Genomic DNA, 14778 nt, shown 5'->3' on the forward strand with positions numbered 1-14778 from the left:
GCAGACAGGTCCCCTTCAAGAAGGGCATTTATTGGGCAACTGAAGTTCAGCAAACAGTTTTTCTTGCCCTCCAAAGGGAAGCTGCTCTGTTTCAGTTCAGCCCACAGAGCCCTGAACACCACAAAGCCGGATTTCCTCTCCCTGCTCTCAGGCCGACACCCTCCTTTCTGGGCCCTTCTCTGCAGTGTTTCCTTGTTTCATGCTACTCTCCCTCTTTCCCTTGACACTGTCTCCAGTGCAGTGGGATGTCCTCTTTCAAGGGGTATTTGACAAGCCCAGGTGAGGTGTCATTGAAGCTATTTGATTTTTTTCTGGAGGTGCATCTTGTATCTGTAGGTGCATTTCTTTAGTCTCTTTGGCTTCTGCATCCTATTCGTGATCACCATTTCTAAATTAAAGTTCCTTATCTGGAGCTATGGCTTGCGTTCATTATACCTGAATGTATAACTTTGTTCTGTGTTAAAACAGATTTTGTATGAGTGGTCCAAGTTTAGTAAGCACAAAGGGACCTGTCTTGTCTAACCTTCTGAAGGGCCAACAAATAAACAGATGGACCAAATATGCTATCCCAGGCCCTCTGCCAAAATATATTAGCTTCCAAGGATTTTTTCTTAAAAATATGGAAAAGAGAAGACAGGTGGTTGGGGCTCTCTTATACTTAACCTCCTACCCAAAGGAACCTAGTGTTTTTGCTAATTTGCATCCTAGGAAAATCCTAAAACAATGGGAAGCTTATGCTGAAATGGCATATTCTGCAAAAAAATTAGCAGTTTCACAAAGGCAATTCTGTTTATTATGCTTTTTAATTATTATTATTATTATTATTATTATTATTATTATTATTAAATTTTCTGCAAAGTTAAAATACCATTAACATCTTATTTTTCCAGGAGCAGCGTTTAGTGCCGGACTGACAGGAGGAATTAGTACTTCTATAGCAGTGTTTTGTCATGAGCTTCCCCACGAATTTGGTAACTAATTTCTTAAGCTTGATGTATTTAATCTCTTTCACGGTAAATAAATAGCTACTTTATGCAAAATGTATCCAAGAGCTATTGCCACACTAACGAAGGTAACTCTAATGTGATGTGAACCACATTAGGGTGACCATTTTAAACCACAAAAATTCACATACAGAACATGATTGAACAATGTCATCATTCACTGCATATAATGAGACTATCAATACATGAATATTTTGGAAAAAACCTGGTGTCGTCATTATGCTGTCTGTTCTGAGTGTGAAACTTTCAGAATGCTTGTTTATAATGAACTAAACAGATTGGAATAGCTGACTTACTCATTGGCCACTCTACTTGTTCTGGTGGTTCCATCAATGATGGATACTTAAAAAATTCATATTCTGCTAATAGTTCATACTGAGAGCTACCATATCCATTAGCTCAAACTTATGTGATATGTGGGCCCTGCATATAGAGAAGGTGCAGTGTTCCTTTTTTTAATGATTTACTACATTTTATTACAGTAGATACATAACTGGTTGAATCCTTATGGATTCTTATGCTCTGCAAAGTATTCTGTATGCTGATCTGGCAGCAAACAGAAATCTTCATCTTCACCTGCAGCAGGTTGCCTGGGGAACAGATATGGATCCCTAGCAACATGGGGAGGAGCATGTTCCATTGGTAGATAACAGAATAGGCCTCCCCAAGGCGGGAATCATTGAGAAGACCACTGTGGCGGGTGCAGAGATCCCACCTCAGGAACACAGCTGGGTATTCGTATCCCTCTGCTGTTTCCACCACGTGAGGCGGACCAGTAGGGGGTGCTCCTGCGTTGAGCCACCCACCTCCCTGCGCCCGACCACCTTCCAGGCTCCGAATGCCTCCCTAGGGGCGCCTTATGTCCGGCCGACCCCTCTCCCGGAGCACACTCGCTAGTCTGGGGGTAACGTGCCGCCACCACCCCAAGAATGGACTGTCTCGCGGCCCTGTGTCCTTGGGGTAACACAGGCCTAAAGTCCCACGGGTACTCAACCCAGTACAGGCACTTGGGGTACTTCCCCAAGTCCGGGGGCAAAAAGGTATAGTCTCCCTTAGTCCACAGACCTAAGGGGTCTCTTAGGCATAATTTAGACCCACCCCTCAATAAGTCTCCCACACCAGTCAAAAAGGAGAACTTTATTGATTACAGGGGGTAGGGTAAACTAGGGTACAGGATAGAGCAATATCTAGAAATCCTAAAGAGCAAACAGTCTGGCTGTGGTAGCCTTTTGATTATGCATCTGTTATACTTCCAGCTAAATATCTAATCAGATTGAGTAGCTTACTCACAAGCATCTTCCAAAGGCAGGTGAAGTTTCCCTTTGGAGGCAGGCGGTTCCTAGCTCGTGAGTTTGGGGGGAGAGAGCCAGTTTCAGATGTTAAGGCTTCTCTGTCCCCTGCCTGGCTGCTGCGTCACCTCATGGCCGGAGAGGAGAGACCGCCTCCTTCCCCGTCCTAACTTATATAGCCCCTGTGACCTCATTCACCTGGGCCAGCGGAGGTCAGCCCCAGTTGGCTGTCAGCCAACCAATCTGAAATGCATCACCTGTTACCAGGCAGATTCCAGCTCCCCAGGTAGAAACCCCTTACCCAGGTAAGTGATGCAAGTCACGTAAGCAGAGGGAGCAGGTTCCCCCCTCCCTCAGGAATGCAGCCAGCTCCAGTTCCCTAAAGAGACAGGCTGAGGGTGTGGTCCCCTGTGTGCTGGGCCCATCCTAATTGAATGGTCACAGCACAGAGATTTAAATCACAGTGTCACAGGGCAGAGATTTTTGGGGAGAAACCAAGGTGGCTTTCTGCCACAACCACCACCACCAAGAAGAAGCAACAGATAGTGGTGGTTGGAGAATCCCTTTTGCCAGGCTGACCAGTTGTGTCAGGAGGTCTGCTGTTTGCCCAGAGCCCAGATCCAAGATGTCACAGAGGGATACTAAGACTCGTCTGTCCCTCTGACTACTACCCATGCTGCTCATTCACGTGGGCACTAATGATACTGGCAGGGGAGACCCTGAGCAGATCAAAAGTGACTACAGGGCTCTGGGTACAAGGGTGAAGGGGACAGGTTCAGGTAGTATTCTCCTCCATCCTTCTGGTCAAGGGAAAGGGCCCAGGCAGGAGCAGGAGCATACTGTAGATAAATGCATGGCTGTACAGGTGGTGTCACCAATATGTCTCTGGTTTCTTTGACCACGGGATGTTCCAAGAAGAAGGATTGCTTGGAAGAGATGGGATCCACCTGATGAAGACAGGGAAGAGCATCTTTGCAGACAGGCTCGCAATCTTAATGAGGGCTTTAAACTAGGTTTGCGGGGGGATGGAGACCAAAACCCTGAGGTAAGTGGGGAAGTGGATGACCTGAAGGAAGCACAAACAGGAAGAGGGGTAACAGTGGAGACCTCATTCTTCCTGAGAAAACAGGGTAGCCAGCTAGCTACCTCAGGTGTCTGCACATGAATGCACGGAGCCTGGGAAACAAGCAGGAAGAGTTGGAAGTCCTTGCACTGTCACAGAACTGTGATGTGATTGGAATAACAAAGACTTGGTGGGATAGTTCACATGACTGGAGCACTGTCATGGATGGGTATAAACTGTTCAGAAAGGACAGGCAGGAGAGACAAGAAGAAGAAGTTGCACTTTATGTAAAAGAGCCATATGATTGCTCAGAGGTCCAGTATGGAACTGGAGATAGGCCTGTTGAAAGTCTCTGGGTTAGGGTCAGAGATAAAAGCAACTTCTGCCGTGATGCTGTGTTGGGTGTTTTCTATAGAGCACCAGAGCAGGAGGATGTAGTGGATGAGGCATTCTTCAAACAAGTAACAGAAGTTTCCAGATCACAGGCCCTGGTTCTCATGGGGGACGTCAGTCACCCTGACATCTGGTGGGAGGACAGTGCAGCAGTGCAGAGACAATGCAAGAAGTTTTTGAAGTACTGGGGACAACTTTCTGGTGCAAGTTCTGGAACAGCCAGCTGGGGGCCGTGTTCTTGACGTGCTGCTCAGAAACGGAAAAATTGGTGAGGAATGTAGTAGTGGATGGCCACACCGCCACAACATGATCAAATTCAGGATCCTGAGGAAAGGAAGGAGAGCAGTAGAGTAAGGACTCTGGACTTCAGAAAAGCAGACTTCGATTTGCTCAGAGAACTCATGGGCAGATCCCTTGGGAAGCCGGTCTGAGGGAGAGAGGAGTCCAGGAGAGCTGACTGTATTTTAAAGAAATCTTACTGAAAGTGCAGAAACAAACCTTCCTGGTGCACAGAAAGACTAGCAAGTATGCCAGGAGACCAGCTTGGCTTAGCAGGGAGCTCTTCAATAAGCTAAATCACAAAAAGGAAACTTATAAGTGGAAACTTGGACAAACAACTAGAGAGGAGTATAAGAGTATTGCTTGGGTACGCAGGGATGAAGTCAAGAAGGCCAAAGCACAATTGGAGTTGCAGCTAGCAAGGCATGTGAAGGGTAACAAGAAGTGTTTCTATAAGTATGTTAGTAACAAGAGGAAGGTCATGGAAAATGTGGGTCCCTTACTGAATGGGGAAGGCAACTTAGTGACAGAGGGTACAGAAAAGGCTGTACTTAATGCCTTTTTCACTTCAGTCTTCACAGGCAAGGTCAGCTCCCAGACTACTGCACCTGGCAGCACAGTTTGGGGAGGAGGCGAACAGCCAACTGTGGCAAAAGAGCTGGTTAACGACTATTTAGAAAATCTGGACATATACAAATCCATGGGGCTGGATGGGATGTACCCGAATGCTGAGGGAGTTGGCTGATGTGATTGCAGAGCCACTGACCATCATCTTTGAAAACTCATGGTGATCAGAGAGGTTCTGGACTATTGGAAAAGGGCAAATATAGTGCCCATTTTTAAGACAGGAGAAAAGGAGAATCCAGGGAACTACAGACCAGTCAGCCTCACCTTAATCCCTAGAAAAATCATGGAGGAGGTCCTCAAGGAATCCATTTCTAAGCCTGTAGATGAGAAGGTGATTAGGAACAGTTGGCATGGATTCACCCAGGGCAAGTGATGCCTGGCCAACCTGATTGCCTTCTGTGATGAGATGACTGGCTCACTGGATGCAGGAAGACCAGTGGATGTGGTGTACCTTGATTTTAGGAAGGTTTTTGATAGTTTCCCACAGTATTCTTGCAGGAAAGCTAAGGAAGTATGGGTTGATTGATGAATGGAATGTAAGGTGGATAGAAACCTGGCTGGGTCATCAGGTTCAGAGGGTAGTAGTCAATGGCTTAATGTCTAGTTAGCAGCCGGTATCAAGTGGAGTTCCCCCAGAGTCAGTTCTGGGGCCAGTTTTGTTCAATATCTTCATCAGTGACCTGAAAGATGGCATGGAGTGCACCTTCAGCAAGTTTGCAGATGACACCAAGCTTAGATAGTAGATATGCTGGAGTAGATATGGGGTTAGTAGATAATGGGACACTTTGCTATGGAGTAGATTGAGGGCACATCTACACGTGTGCCAGACTGCACAGTTGTTATCGCTGTCATTTAGTGCTTAAGCAAGTACTAAATGACTATGCAATAACCAGTGTTACTGTGCAGTCCCAATGCTGCACAGGTTTTTTCTTGTTGCTACTGTGCAATAGCGTTGGTGTCGCACTTCATGCCCACTGATGCTGCATCGCTGTAGCAGCAAGCTACAGCAACATAGCTTGTTGTTGTAGCAGGATAGCATCTCATGTCAACGCACCCAGACGGACCTAGACAAACTGGAGGATTGGACCAAAAGAAATCTTATGAAGTTCAATAAGGACAAGTGCAAAGTCCTGCACTTAGGATGGAACAATCCCATGCATTGGTACAGGCTGAGGACTAACTGGCTGAGCAAGAGCTTTGCAGAAAAGAACCTGCGGGTTACAATGGATAATAAGCTGAATATGAGCCAATGGTGTGCCCTTGTCGCTAAGAAAGCTAACAGCATACTGGGCTGCATTGGTAGGTGTTGCCAGCAAATCAAAGGAAGTGATTATTCCCCTCTATCTGGAATTGGGGAGGCCACATCTGAAGTACTGTGTCCAGTTTTGGGCTCCCCATTACAGAAAGGATGTGGACAAATTGGAGAGAGTCTAGTGAAGAGCAATGAAAATGCTTAAGAAATTGCTTAGGCTTTGGGTGGCTGCAGCAGGGAATGGCTGGCAGCGGTGAGGGGAAGGGGCTGCTTTTCCTCCCATGCTGAGCACCACCCCTGCTGAGCCTGGACGGGTGAACCCAGAGCAGGTGCATGGGGTCGGGGCTGTGCAGTGCAGGTCCCTACTGGTACTGTGGGGCTGGGGCCAGTGGCACCAGCAGCCAGAAAGAGCCCACATCATGTGGGCTGCCTAGAAAAACAGTCCAGCCACAGAGCCTCCCCAGCCTCGCTGCTTGCCCAGGAGGCAGCAGAATGTGCCATGAGTGGGCGGTGCAAAGCAGGCATGGGGCACACCAGGTCAGAGCTGTGCCTGAGACCCTGGTGGGAGCAGATCAGTGGAAAGAGTCCAGAGCAGACGTGGGCTGGGCTGAACACTGGCACTGGTGGGGAGGTGCTGCAGAGTGTTTGGGTTCTAGGCTGTTGTGGGGTGAGGGCGAGTGCTGACTGGCTCAGGCGGGTGCAAATGGGGGGGCTCCCATGCACAAACCACATACTCACAAACCCCTCAACTACACCCTCCGCTGCACACAATCAGAAGCCCCGCACACATACCCCCACACACACACGTGCCTCTGGGGGGAGCCCCGCTCACTGCTAGGTGCACACACCCCACCACATATGCACACTCGCACACCCTATGCACACCCCACTCCTCCCCACCACGCATAGCTCCACAGCCACCCTCCCTCTCCTTCACCCCACAGCCCCCCTCGCCCCCACACACCCCCACACCCTCTTGCATACCCCACATACGCACACATCCACCACCAGTAGCACCCCACAAACCCCATACGTACCCACACTGAACCAAACCCCATACCCATGCATGCATACCCTTCCACATGCCCTCAGTATACAAGAGTAAGCCCTCATTTTGAAGTATTATGCTATCACCTCTATAAACACCACAGAAACACACTCAAATCAGGAAAAAAATATGTTTTTAAATAAAATGTTATTGTCAATGTTTGATTTTTAGTATACAATTTGGTTTTTTTTCCAGTTCCAAGATGGCAAATCCCCTTCCCAAAAGCAGTACTTCTGGGGACAAGGGGAGGGACTTTCGGTGGGAAAGGTCAGGGGTTAGGGCAGGGCTGGGTAAAATGCAGCCTGCAGGCCAGATGCAGCCTGCCAGACCATTCTATCCAGCCTGCAGGGCCCCTAAAAAATTTAGAAAACTAATATTCATCTGCCCTGGGCTGCCTGTCATGAAGCCCTCAATGGCTTGCCAAAACTCAGTAAGTGGCCCTCCGCCCAAAATAATTGCATGCCCCTGGGTTAGGGGGTGGGACTTCTGGTCCCAAGATGGCAACCAGGGGGTTGCCAATAGTTCTCAATTGGGAGCTGCCACCACTGCTGCAGGCAAGATCATGAAGAGATCTGGCATAAGTGTACATTCTTCTTATGTTATAGTTCTCTGATAAGCCTGAAGCAGGCAGGAGTGCCGCAGGCCTTCCTAGTCTGACCCTGTAGGCATCTCCTGGAAACAACTGTATGGGCAGGTTAAATCGTCTTGTGCTTCCCTGCTTCTGACAGGAGCATCAGGAGAAAGACTGGGAAGGGCTGTGGCATGACTGGGGTCTCTTGCCTGCGTTAGAGTTATCGGATAAACCTAACCCAGAAGAAATGTGCACTCATGCTGCACACGTGCACTCATGGCCATGCACACCTAGTGTACAGCTGTGCACTAGATGTTTGTGGCACTTCTGCCTGCAGCAGCCCCTTCATTGCAGCACTCTTGAAAGGATCTAATGGCATCCTGGTTGAGAAACGCACTGAAAAGGAAAAGGTTAGGATTCAAAACAACCTTCGAAACCAGAGAAACAGTAACCTAGGTAAACCAGAGAAATGGTAAATAATCAGTCAAAATCCAACAAGGACAAATGAAAAATTCTGCACTTGGGAAGGAACAATTGCATCTGCAAATACAGACTGGGGAAAGACTGACTTGGGTAGACTTCAGTGCTGGAGAAAATGATCCAGGGGTCACAACGGACCAGTGATGTACCGTGGGTCTCCGCACCTGGGGGCCAGTACTTGCATTTGCACCCCCCCAATGGCAATACTTAAAGTCACATTGTGCGCTAAGAACTCTGAAGGGCCCAGCCAGTGCGTGGGGGTCATGCCCCCTCCCCACCACATATTGTCCATTGCAGTGGCAGACCAAAGCTGAATAGCAGCCAACAGTGTGCTCTTATTGCAAAAAAAAAAGAGAAAAAAGGACTTCAACATACTGGATAGGAGCATTGCTTGCAAGTCAAGGGAAGTGATTCTTCCATCTGTTCACTGGTGAAGACTTATGTGAAGTAGTTGAAGTTTTAGGCACTGCACTTGAAGGAAGATGTGGGCAAATTAGAAAGAGTACAGCTGAGAATAACAAAAATGATTATAGGCCTGAGAAGCAAAATCTCTAAGGAAAGGCTGAAAGAAAAGAATTTAGTTTGGAGAAGAGAGGAGTGAGAGGAGATTTGATAGTAGCATTCAAATACAAGGAAAAGGACCAATAGTCTTTAATTGAAGGAGAAATTTAAGTTGAATGTTAGGAATAAGTTTCTCACTATGAAGGTTGTTGAGCATTGGAAGAGATCTTGGAATCTCTACCCTTGTAAGTTATTAAGAGCAGGTTAGACAAACACCTGCCTATGATGCTTCAGTCACAGATGCTTCTACCTTGAGCTGGATGTCTAGCCCTACTTTCCTATGGTTTTGTAAGTTAATATTATGGAAAATGGGTTACGTAGGCAAATTCATGGACTTGGGATTTTTGGGGGGAGGGGTTTAATATAATATAGAATGTCTTGGTTTTGAGCTGCTGTTTTGGTATATATTTTTTCTCTAGCCTTTGAGGGTTGGTAACTTGAATACCTCCTGAGCACTATTTTCTGAAGCCATATTCTCACTTCTAGATTTTTTTTTTAAGATAGAAGGAAAGGGAAAAAATGAGTACACCAGACATTTTAAAAGGAGAAAAACCTATCAATATTCTTTAAGTTACTGGTATCCTCTTTCTTCTTTTCATTCAATATTTCTTTCCCTATGTGCTGTCCAGTACTTCCACAGCAAAGGTTTGTCATAACTTCTGGCATTTCAAATAAGTATAACCTGACTGACTGCTATAACTATAACTATAGTTAGAGCCAGAGAGGAGGGCTTAATTTGGGGCCAATCTGTGCCCCTTCAAGAAAAGCTTTAAACAACAAAATACTTGTAAAGCTTTGCAGTCCTTTGAAAAGTCATTATAGAAGGGTGGCTACTAATTAAGACTCAGTCTTCTAGGTAATCAAGGACACATACGGAGTGTAAAAGATACATGGGAGGTAATGGAGCAGCTGTCTGCAATTGGAACACAGCGCTACAGAGCATTTAAGGCAAGAAGCGAAGCTGCAGGGCATCTCGAGGGATTGCAGTATAAGCTGTTAGAATAAGAATTTTGGTCAGGATAATGGGATTAATTTAACACCTATTCAGGGAAGTGCCCATGGGAATTTCTCCAGAAGTTCCAGATACCATAGGATTTGACTCTCCTTCAAAAGAAAGGTTTGGGGAAGGGCCAGTGATGTAGTTATTCTGGGCTGGAGAGTAGATTTAGATGAGACAACTTATATTAGTTGTATCTGCTTTGCCAAGTTTAGCTGTAGACTCCAAAGAGAACAAATGTCTCACTTCCTGTTCTTGGTTGCTTGAGGCCAAACTAGACAAGCACAGCAAGGAACTGCCTCTTTAGACCCAGCTCTCAGGTGGAGGGCAACATCCTTTCACTGAATTTTAAAGGTTCACTTACTGTCACTTACGGGCAGGTCAAGAGAGTTTGAGGCAGCAATATATTCCTCCTCTCTGTGCTATCTTGAAAGCATGTGCAGGTGAGAAGGGTGGGGGAGTTAAAGATTAGCATGTATTTCTGAATAAACTAACTTTTAAGGAACATGCAGCCATTCCTGGTAAGCTAAAGTTACTTTCTTTTCTTTTTTATGATTCAGACATGCCATTTAATGCCTTCAGAAATACAAAATGTATGGCCATTATCTCCGTACATTGTGAGAAACTCTGGCCCAGATCACTGGGAATATATGAAAGGCAGGATTTTCTTAGTAATATCTTCTGTTGAACCAATGACACAGATGGGGGAGAAATTAAGCAGTTTTCAGGCATAAAGTGCCCTTCATTGGTCCAGTAAAAGATATTACATTGCAAATTCTGCTTTCTCAGTTCTCAAGGGTATGATCTCTTCAAATTTTCCTAAATATGCAAAACATTCACTTGTCTCATTTTCTAACAGTAATGTATGAGGGATCACTAGGGGGTTATTCTGAACTCTGCTGAACCTGATAATCTATTTGAATTTGCATCTGTGAAAGCTGAACTCAGTTTAACTTGTAAAATGAGAATGATCAGACTGAGATATCACAGTGCCTTTTCCAGATATGGCTCACAAATGTTGCTAGTTCTCAGTTTTCTCCTGTACCCTAAGGCCTTATTTTTGGGCCTGGGCGTGCTTTTATTAATGTCAGTGGCAAGACACCCATTGACATGAGTAGCAGCAAGTTTCACATTGCACTAGGCACATAACTTCTTCAGCTACAGCATGGGTAAATTTTTCCTCTGCCAATCCATAGCCCAAAATAATCCATCAGTTAATAACTTCTGGCAGATAAGGAGAGTCCAACTTAATTTCTCTTTTTTATAAAAATGCACTTTTATATATGCACACACATGCATGCATATGTATGTGTGTTAGGCAATATATATATTTGATTATATCCCTTTGCCCATCACCCTTAGTCTGTCATTTGTCTGTGTATATTGAAAAGTCTCTATGACAGGAATTGTGGTTTTGTTTTCATATAGATCCTATGTAATGAGTTCGTAATCCTGATTGAGATTTTTGGGTACTACTGCATAATACTGAATAGTCAGAGCAGCTAGAAATGCAGAGCAGGGTACCTTTCCCTGTTCATGAGCATTTGGGGTACAGTAGCTCCCTAGCAGAAAGGGGATAATTAGAGGGTAAAATACTATTACGGGATTTATGGGTCTGACAGTTGACAACTAATCTGTTTAAATTTTGTTTATATGGGGGAATGGTATAGTGTAATGGTAGGGATGAGATGAATGCTGAAAGAACACAGTTTTTTTGAACACAGTAGACAGCAGACCTGCAGCTCCTATCAGAAACACAGATGACAGATCAATCAATCTCTGACTATCCAGAAAAGATGATCTCCTCTGGCAGGCCAAGAGGACTACATACTGATGGTCATCACAGTAGTTCTTTCAGACTTACACTTCCCTCAAACCAAACAATTCTTTGATTCGAGTTTTGTGTCAAGAAAAAATACATTTTAAACCAAGAAATGCTGTGTCTTAAAGGCTTTTGTTGTGTATCTCCATTTCGATTATTTGCAAACTTTCTCTTTCTAGATAAAATAATTCGACTAGTGTTTTTACTAAAATGACTGTATCTTCTTTGTTTCCTCTTGAATTAACGGGATTTAAAAGGTGACTGAAATGCTAGTTAGATGAGAATCTTTAGTCTCCATCTACTTTTTAAGCTGAGGAAAGAAAATAACTTTAAAGAAAGCAAGCATGAAGTAGAGATGCTGAAGATTTCAGCAATTACCTCAGGTTATCAGGGAGGGAGCTAGGTTATTTTACGAGCTGGTGCTCCTCGCAGAATTCCTGAGTTACAGCAGAAATCGCAAGTGAAAACCAATATAAACTGAATAATACCCTCCTGTTTCAAATCTAGGTGCTTAGGAGAAAGAGTCTTGATGAGTTCTGGGAAAACTTACCAGAGAAACGTGACTGGCACCTTGCCACTGTTGGCTCAAGATAGTATTTCTGTCACTTAAGTTTCACATGGCAATAAGCTAATTTGTTTTGTGTTTTTCAGTTCGGGTTGTTGTTTTTTTTAAAGGTATTTTGGGGCCTAACTATCAGAGTGAAAAACTTGGGCTATTGGGTATGCTAATTAAGAATAAATGAGAACAGTTCTGTTTAGTGACTAGGTAGTAAGATTTTTGTGTACTCTCAGAAATAATTTGCAAGTCAGATTAGGGTGTCCCATTGTAGTTTATAGGCTGTTTTAAAGTTCTGCAAACTTTCTCAGATTCGCTTTCTACCGACAGTAAAACAGCTAAGACCAATTCATTCTATATCGATGCATACACAACTTACAATATAGCTGAGGCTGGAGTAAATACACAGATCGGGTAATTTAGTGTTCAGACAATTTGTAGTTGTGAACGTAATTGAGACTGGAGCGAAGGTTTTGTCTATCTCAGAAAAACAAATGAGAAATGGCTCATTTTTGTTCTTGGGGTGAGGGAGGAGGGGTTTGGGTTTGTTCGCGTTTTTTTCTTGACCAGCAGTCAAACTGAACCACCTCTTTGCTTTGTTCTTACGCTGACACCTTTGCATGATTTAAGAATGTATTATTTCATTTTACATTAAACCTATTCCTAACAGAATTAAATTAATTGAGAATAAGTATCTTCATAACCCTTCATATTGGTTTATCTAGGTGGATTTAATCAAACCTCTATTTAATATGGTTTAATATGGTATAATGTCTCATATAGGCAAGTTTTGAGTAGCCTGATTTACCCTCCCCCTTTCAAGGCTTACAAGATTCACAACTATCTGTATCAATAGAAATTGTATGAATCATTAAAAAAGAGGCTCCATTGGTATTATAAATTCAAGCATTAAGAGAAAGCGTATCATTTGAAGTAAATCAGCTTGTTCACAAAGACAAAGTTGAGATGTTAGAACAGTTACCACAGGGACAGTAATTGTATGTGTGTGAACTTGCATCACATATCCCGCTGTCTGGGTGTGGTATTTTAATGCTCGGTATAGTTTGATCTGGAGAAAAAATTCTCAAAGGTGTTTGCAGTTATTACAATTCTTGGTGGAGGCTAAACTTGTTCATTCTTAGACAAAACTACTCATCTTTTGAACTTGGTATCTAATTGCCCTTTTACACCGTGCAGTCTATACTTGGTGCTGCTGTCACTTGTTTTTGGATTCCTGTCTTCAGAGCTAAGAGAGAATTTTGGAAATGAAGTAAATAATTTGATCTCTTTTGTCAGATGTCTCTTTTTACTGGAGGTACTTACAAATCAGTAAACTTACACATCGGTCTGATATTGGATCGGTACCATTATGAAGAAAATTGTCTATATCGAATATTGGCCCTATGGGGCTGATAATTTGGCTGATAAATGCCTGTGCTGCGTGCAGCTGCAATGCAGCACGGAGCAGAGCCGGCAGCGTGGAGAGCTGTTTCCAACTGGTAAGTGGAAAGGAGGGGGAGAAGCAAGGGGTGTGGGGGGGCAGATCAATGCCCCACACTGTGAGGGGTGGGGCAGGGGCAGGGACAGGTGCCACCCAGCTGGGGGCAAAGGGCACGGGACAGATGCATGGCTTGTAGGATCAGGGCATCTCCCACCACTGCTTGCACCCCGGGGTGGGGGGGGAAGGGCCTGTGCCCTGGATCTGGGTGGGGCAGGGTGGGCTGCAGCTGCAGGGTGAAGCCAGAGCCAGGGCTGTGCAGGGCTCTTCTTGCTGGGGCCTGGGCTTGTAGCAGGCTCCAGTGGCGCTGGGAAGAAGGCTGCAGCCACCCCAAATTTCGCTGCAGCTCCGCTCCCAGCCCCACACTGGGAGGCCCTGGCTGAACACCCTACCTCCATCCAAGTACCAGGAAAAGCCAGGGCTATGCCAGGCGGTAGCACAGGGCTGGGTGCAAAGCTGCGGTGAAATACAGGGTGGCTGCAGCCTTCTGCCAGTAACACCATCACCTGCTCCAAGCCCAGCCCCTGGCCAGAAAAGCCCTTCACAGCCCCAACCCTGGCTCCCCCTGCAGCTGCCACCCACCCTGCACCATGCAGATCTGGGGGCACAGGCACCCCTGCCCTCCTGGGGTGCAAGTGGCAGCAGGAGCTGCCCCCACCTCATGAGCCACAGCTCCATCCCGCACCCCGCCACGCCCCGCCTGGGCAGCACTTGCCCCTGCCCCCTCCCTCACTGCAGGGGGAATTGATCTGCCCCCCCACGCCCCTTCCTCCCCACCTCCCCTTCCGCCACACCAAACTTACCACCTGGAGGGAGCTGTATCAGATCGGTATCAGCTGATATGCCTCCTTAAATATCAGCTATCGTTATCAACCCCCAAAATCTCTATTGGTGCACCCCTACTTTTTATATTATTAGATGTCTAATACTTCTAAGCTCTTTAAGCAGAAATTAGTTACTGAGCAAAGCCTTTAAATCACAGGAAAAACAACGCTGTTCCCCAATGTTAATCTGACTGAAACTTTAAATAAAATTCCAGTAAAACTAGCTCTCACTATTCCTGCTTCACTTCAGATTGACTTGCCTAATTTCAGTAACACATGATAACAATGAAGTCTTGTGTTCTCATGTAGTACATCAGTGTCATCTTATACCCCAAAAATTCACAAGGACTCAGCTTGAAGGAAACAGACCTGTTAAAAACTAATCTGCCAAATAAAATTTGGAACTAGTAATACAGTAAATCCATGTTTCTGTATGTCTGGATACTGGCAGTCAATACTGAATCCAACTAGGAGGCACAATCTGAGCCTCGTTACTTACACTTGTGTTAGCTTT

At 45.2% G+C, this 14778-nt stretch overlaps 1 protein-coding gene across 1 annotated transcript in view; it reads left to right on the forward strand.

Moving 5' to 3' along the window:
• The window catches only part of SLC39A10 (solute carrier family 39 member 10), an 83689-nt gene that overhangs the window by 56757 nt on the left and 12154 nt on the right, over positions 1 to 14778 (forward strand). The window contains exon 8 of the mRNA XM_019523123.1: positions 891 to 971. Coding sequence (XP_019378668.1) covers positions 891 to 971 — 81 coding nt within the window. The remainder of the gene's footprint in view (positions 1 to 890; positions 972 to 14778) is intronic.

Source organism: Gavialis gangeticus, unplaced genomic scaffold (assembly GCF_001723915.1).
Source record: "Gavialis gangeticus isolate Ggan-Ray unplaced genomic scaffold, GavGan_comp1, whole genome shotgun sequence".
Classification (NCBI taxonomy): Eukaryota; Metazoa; Chordata; order Crocodylia; family Gavialidae; genus Gavialis; species Gavialis gangeticus.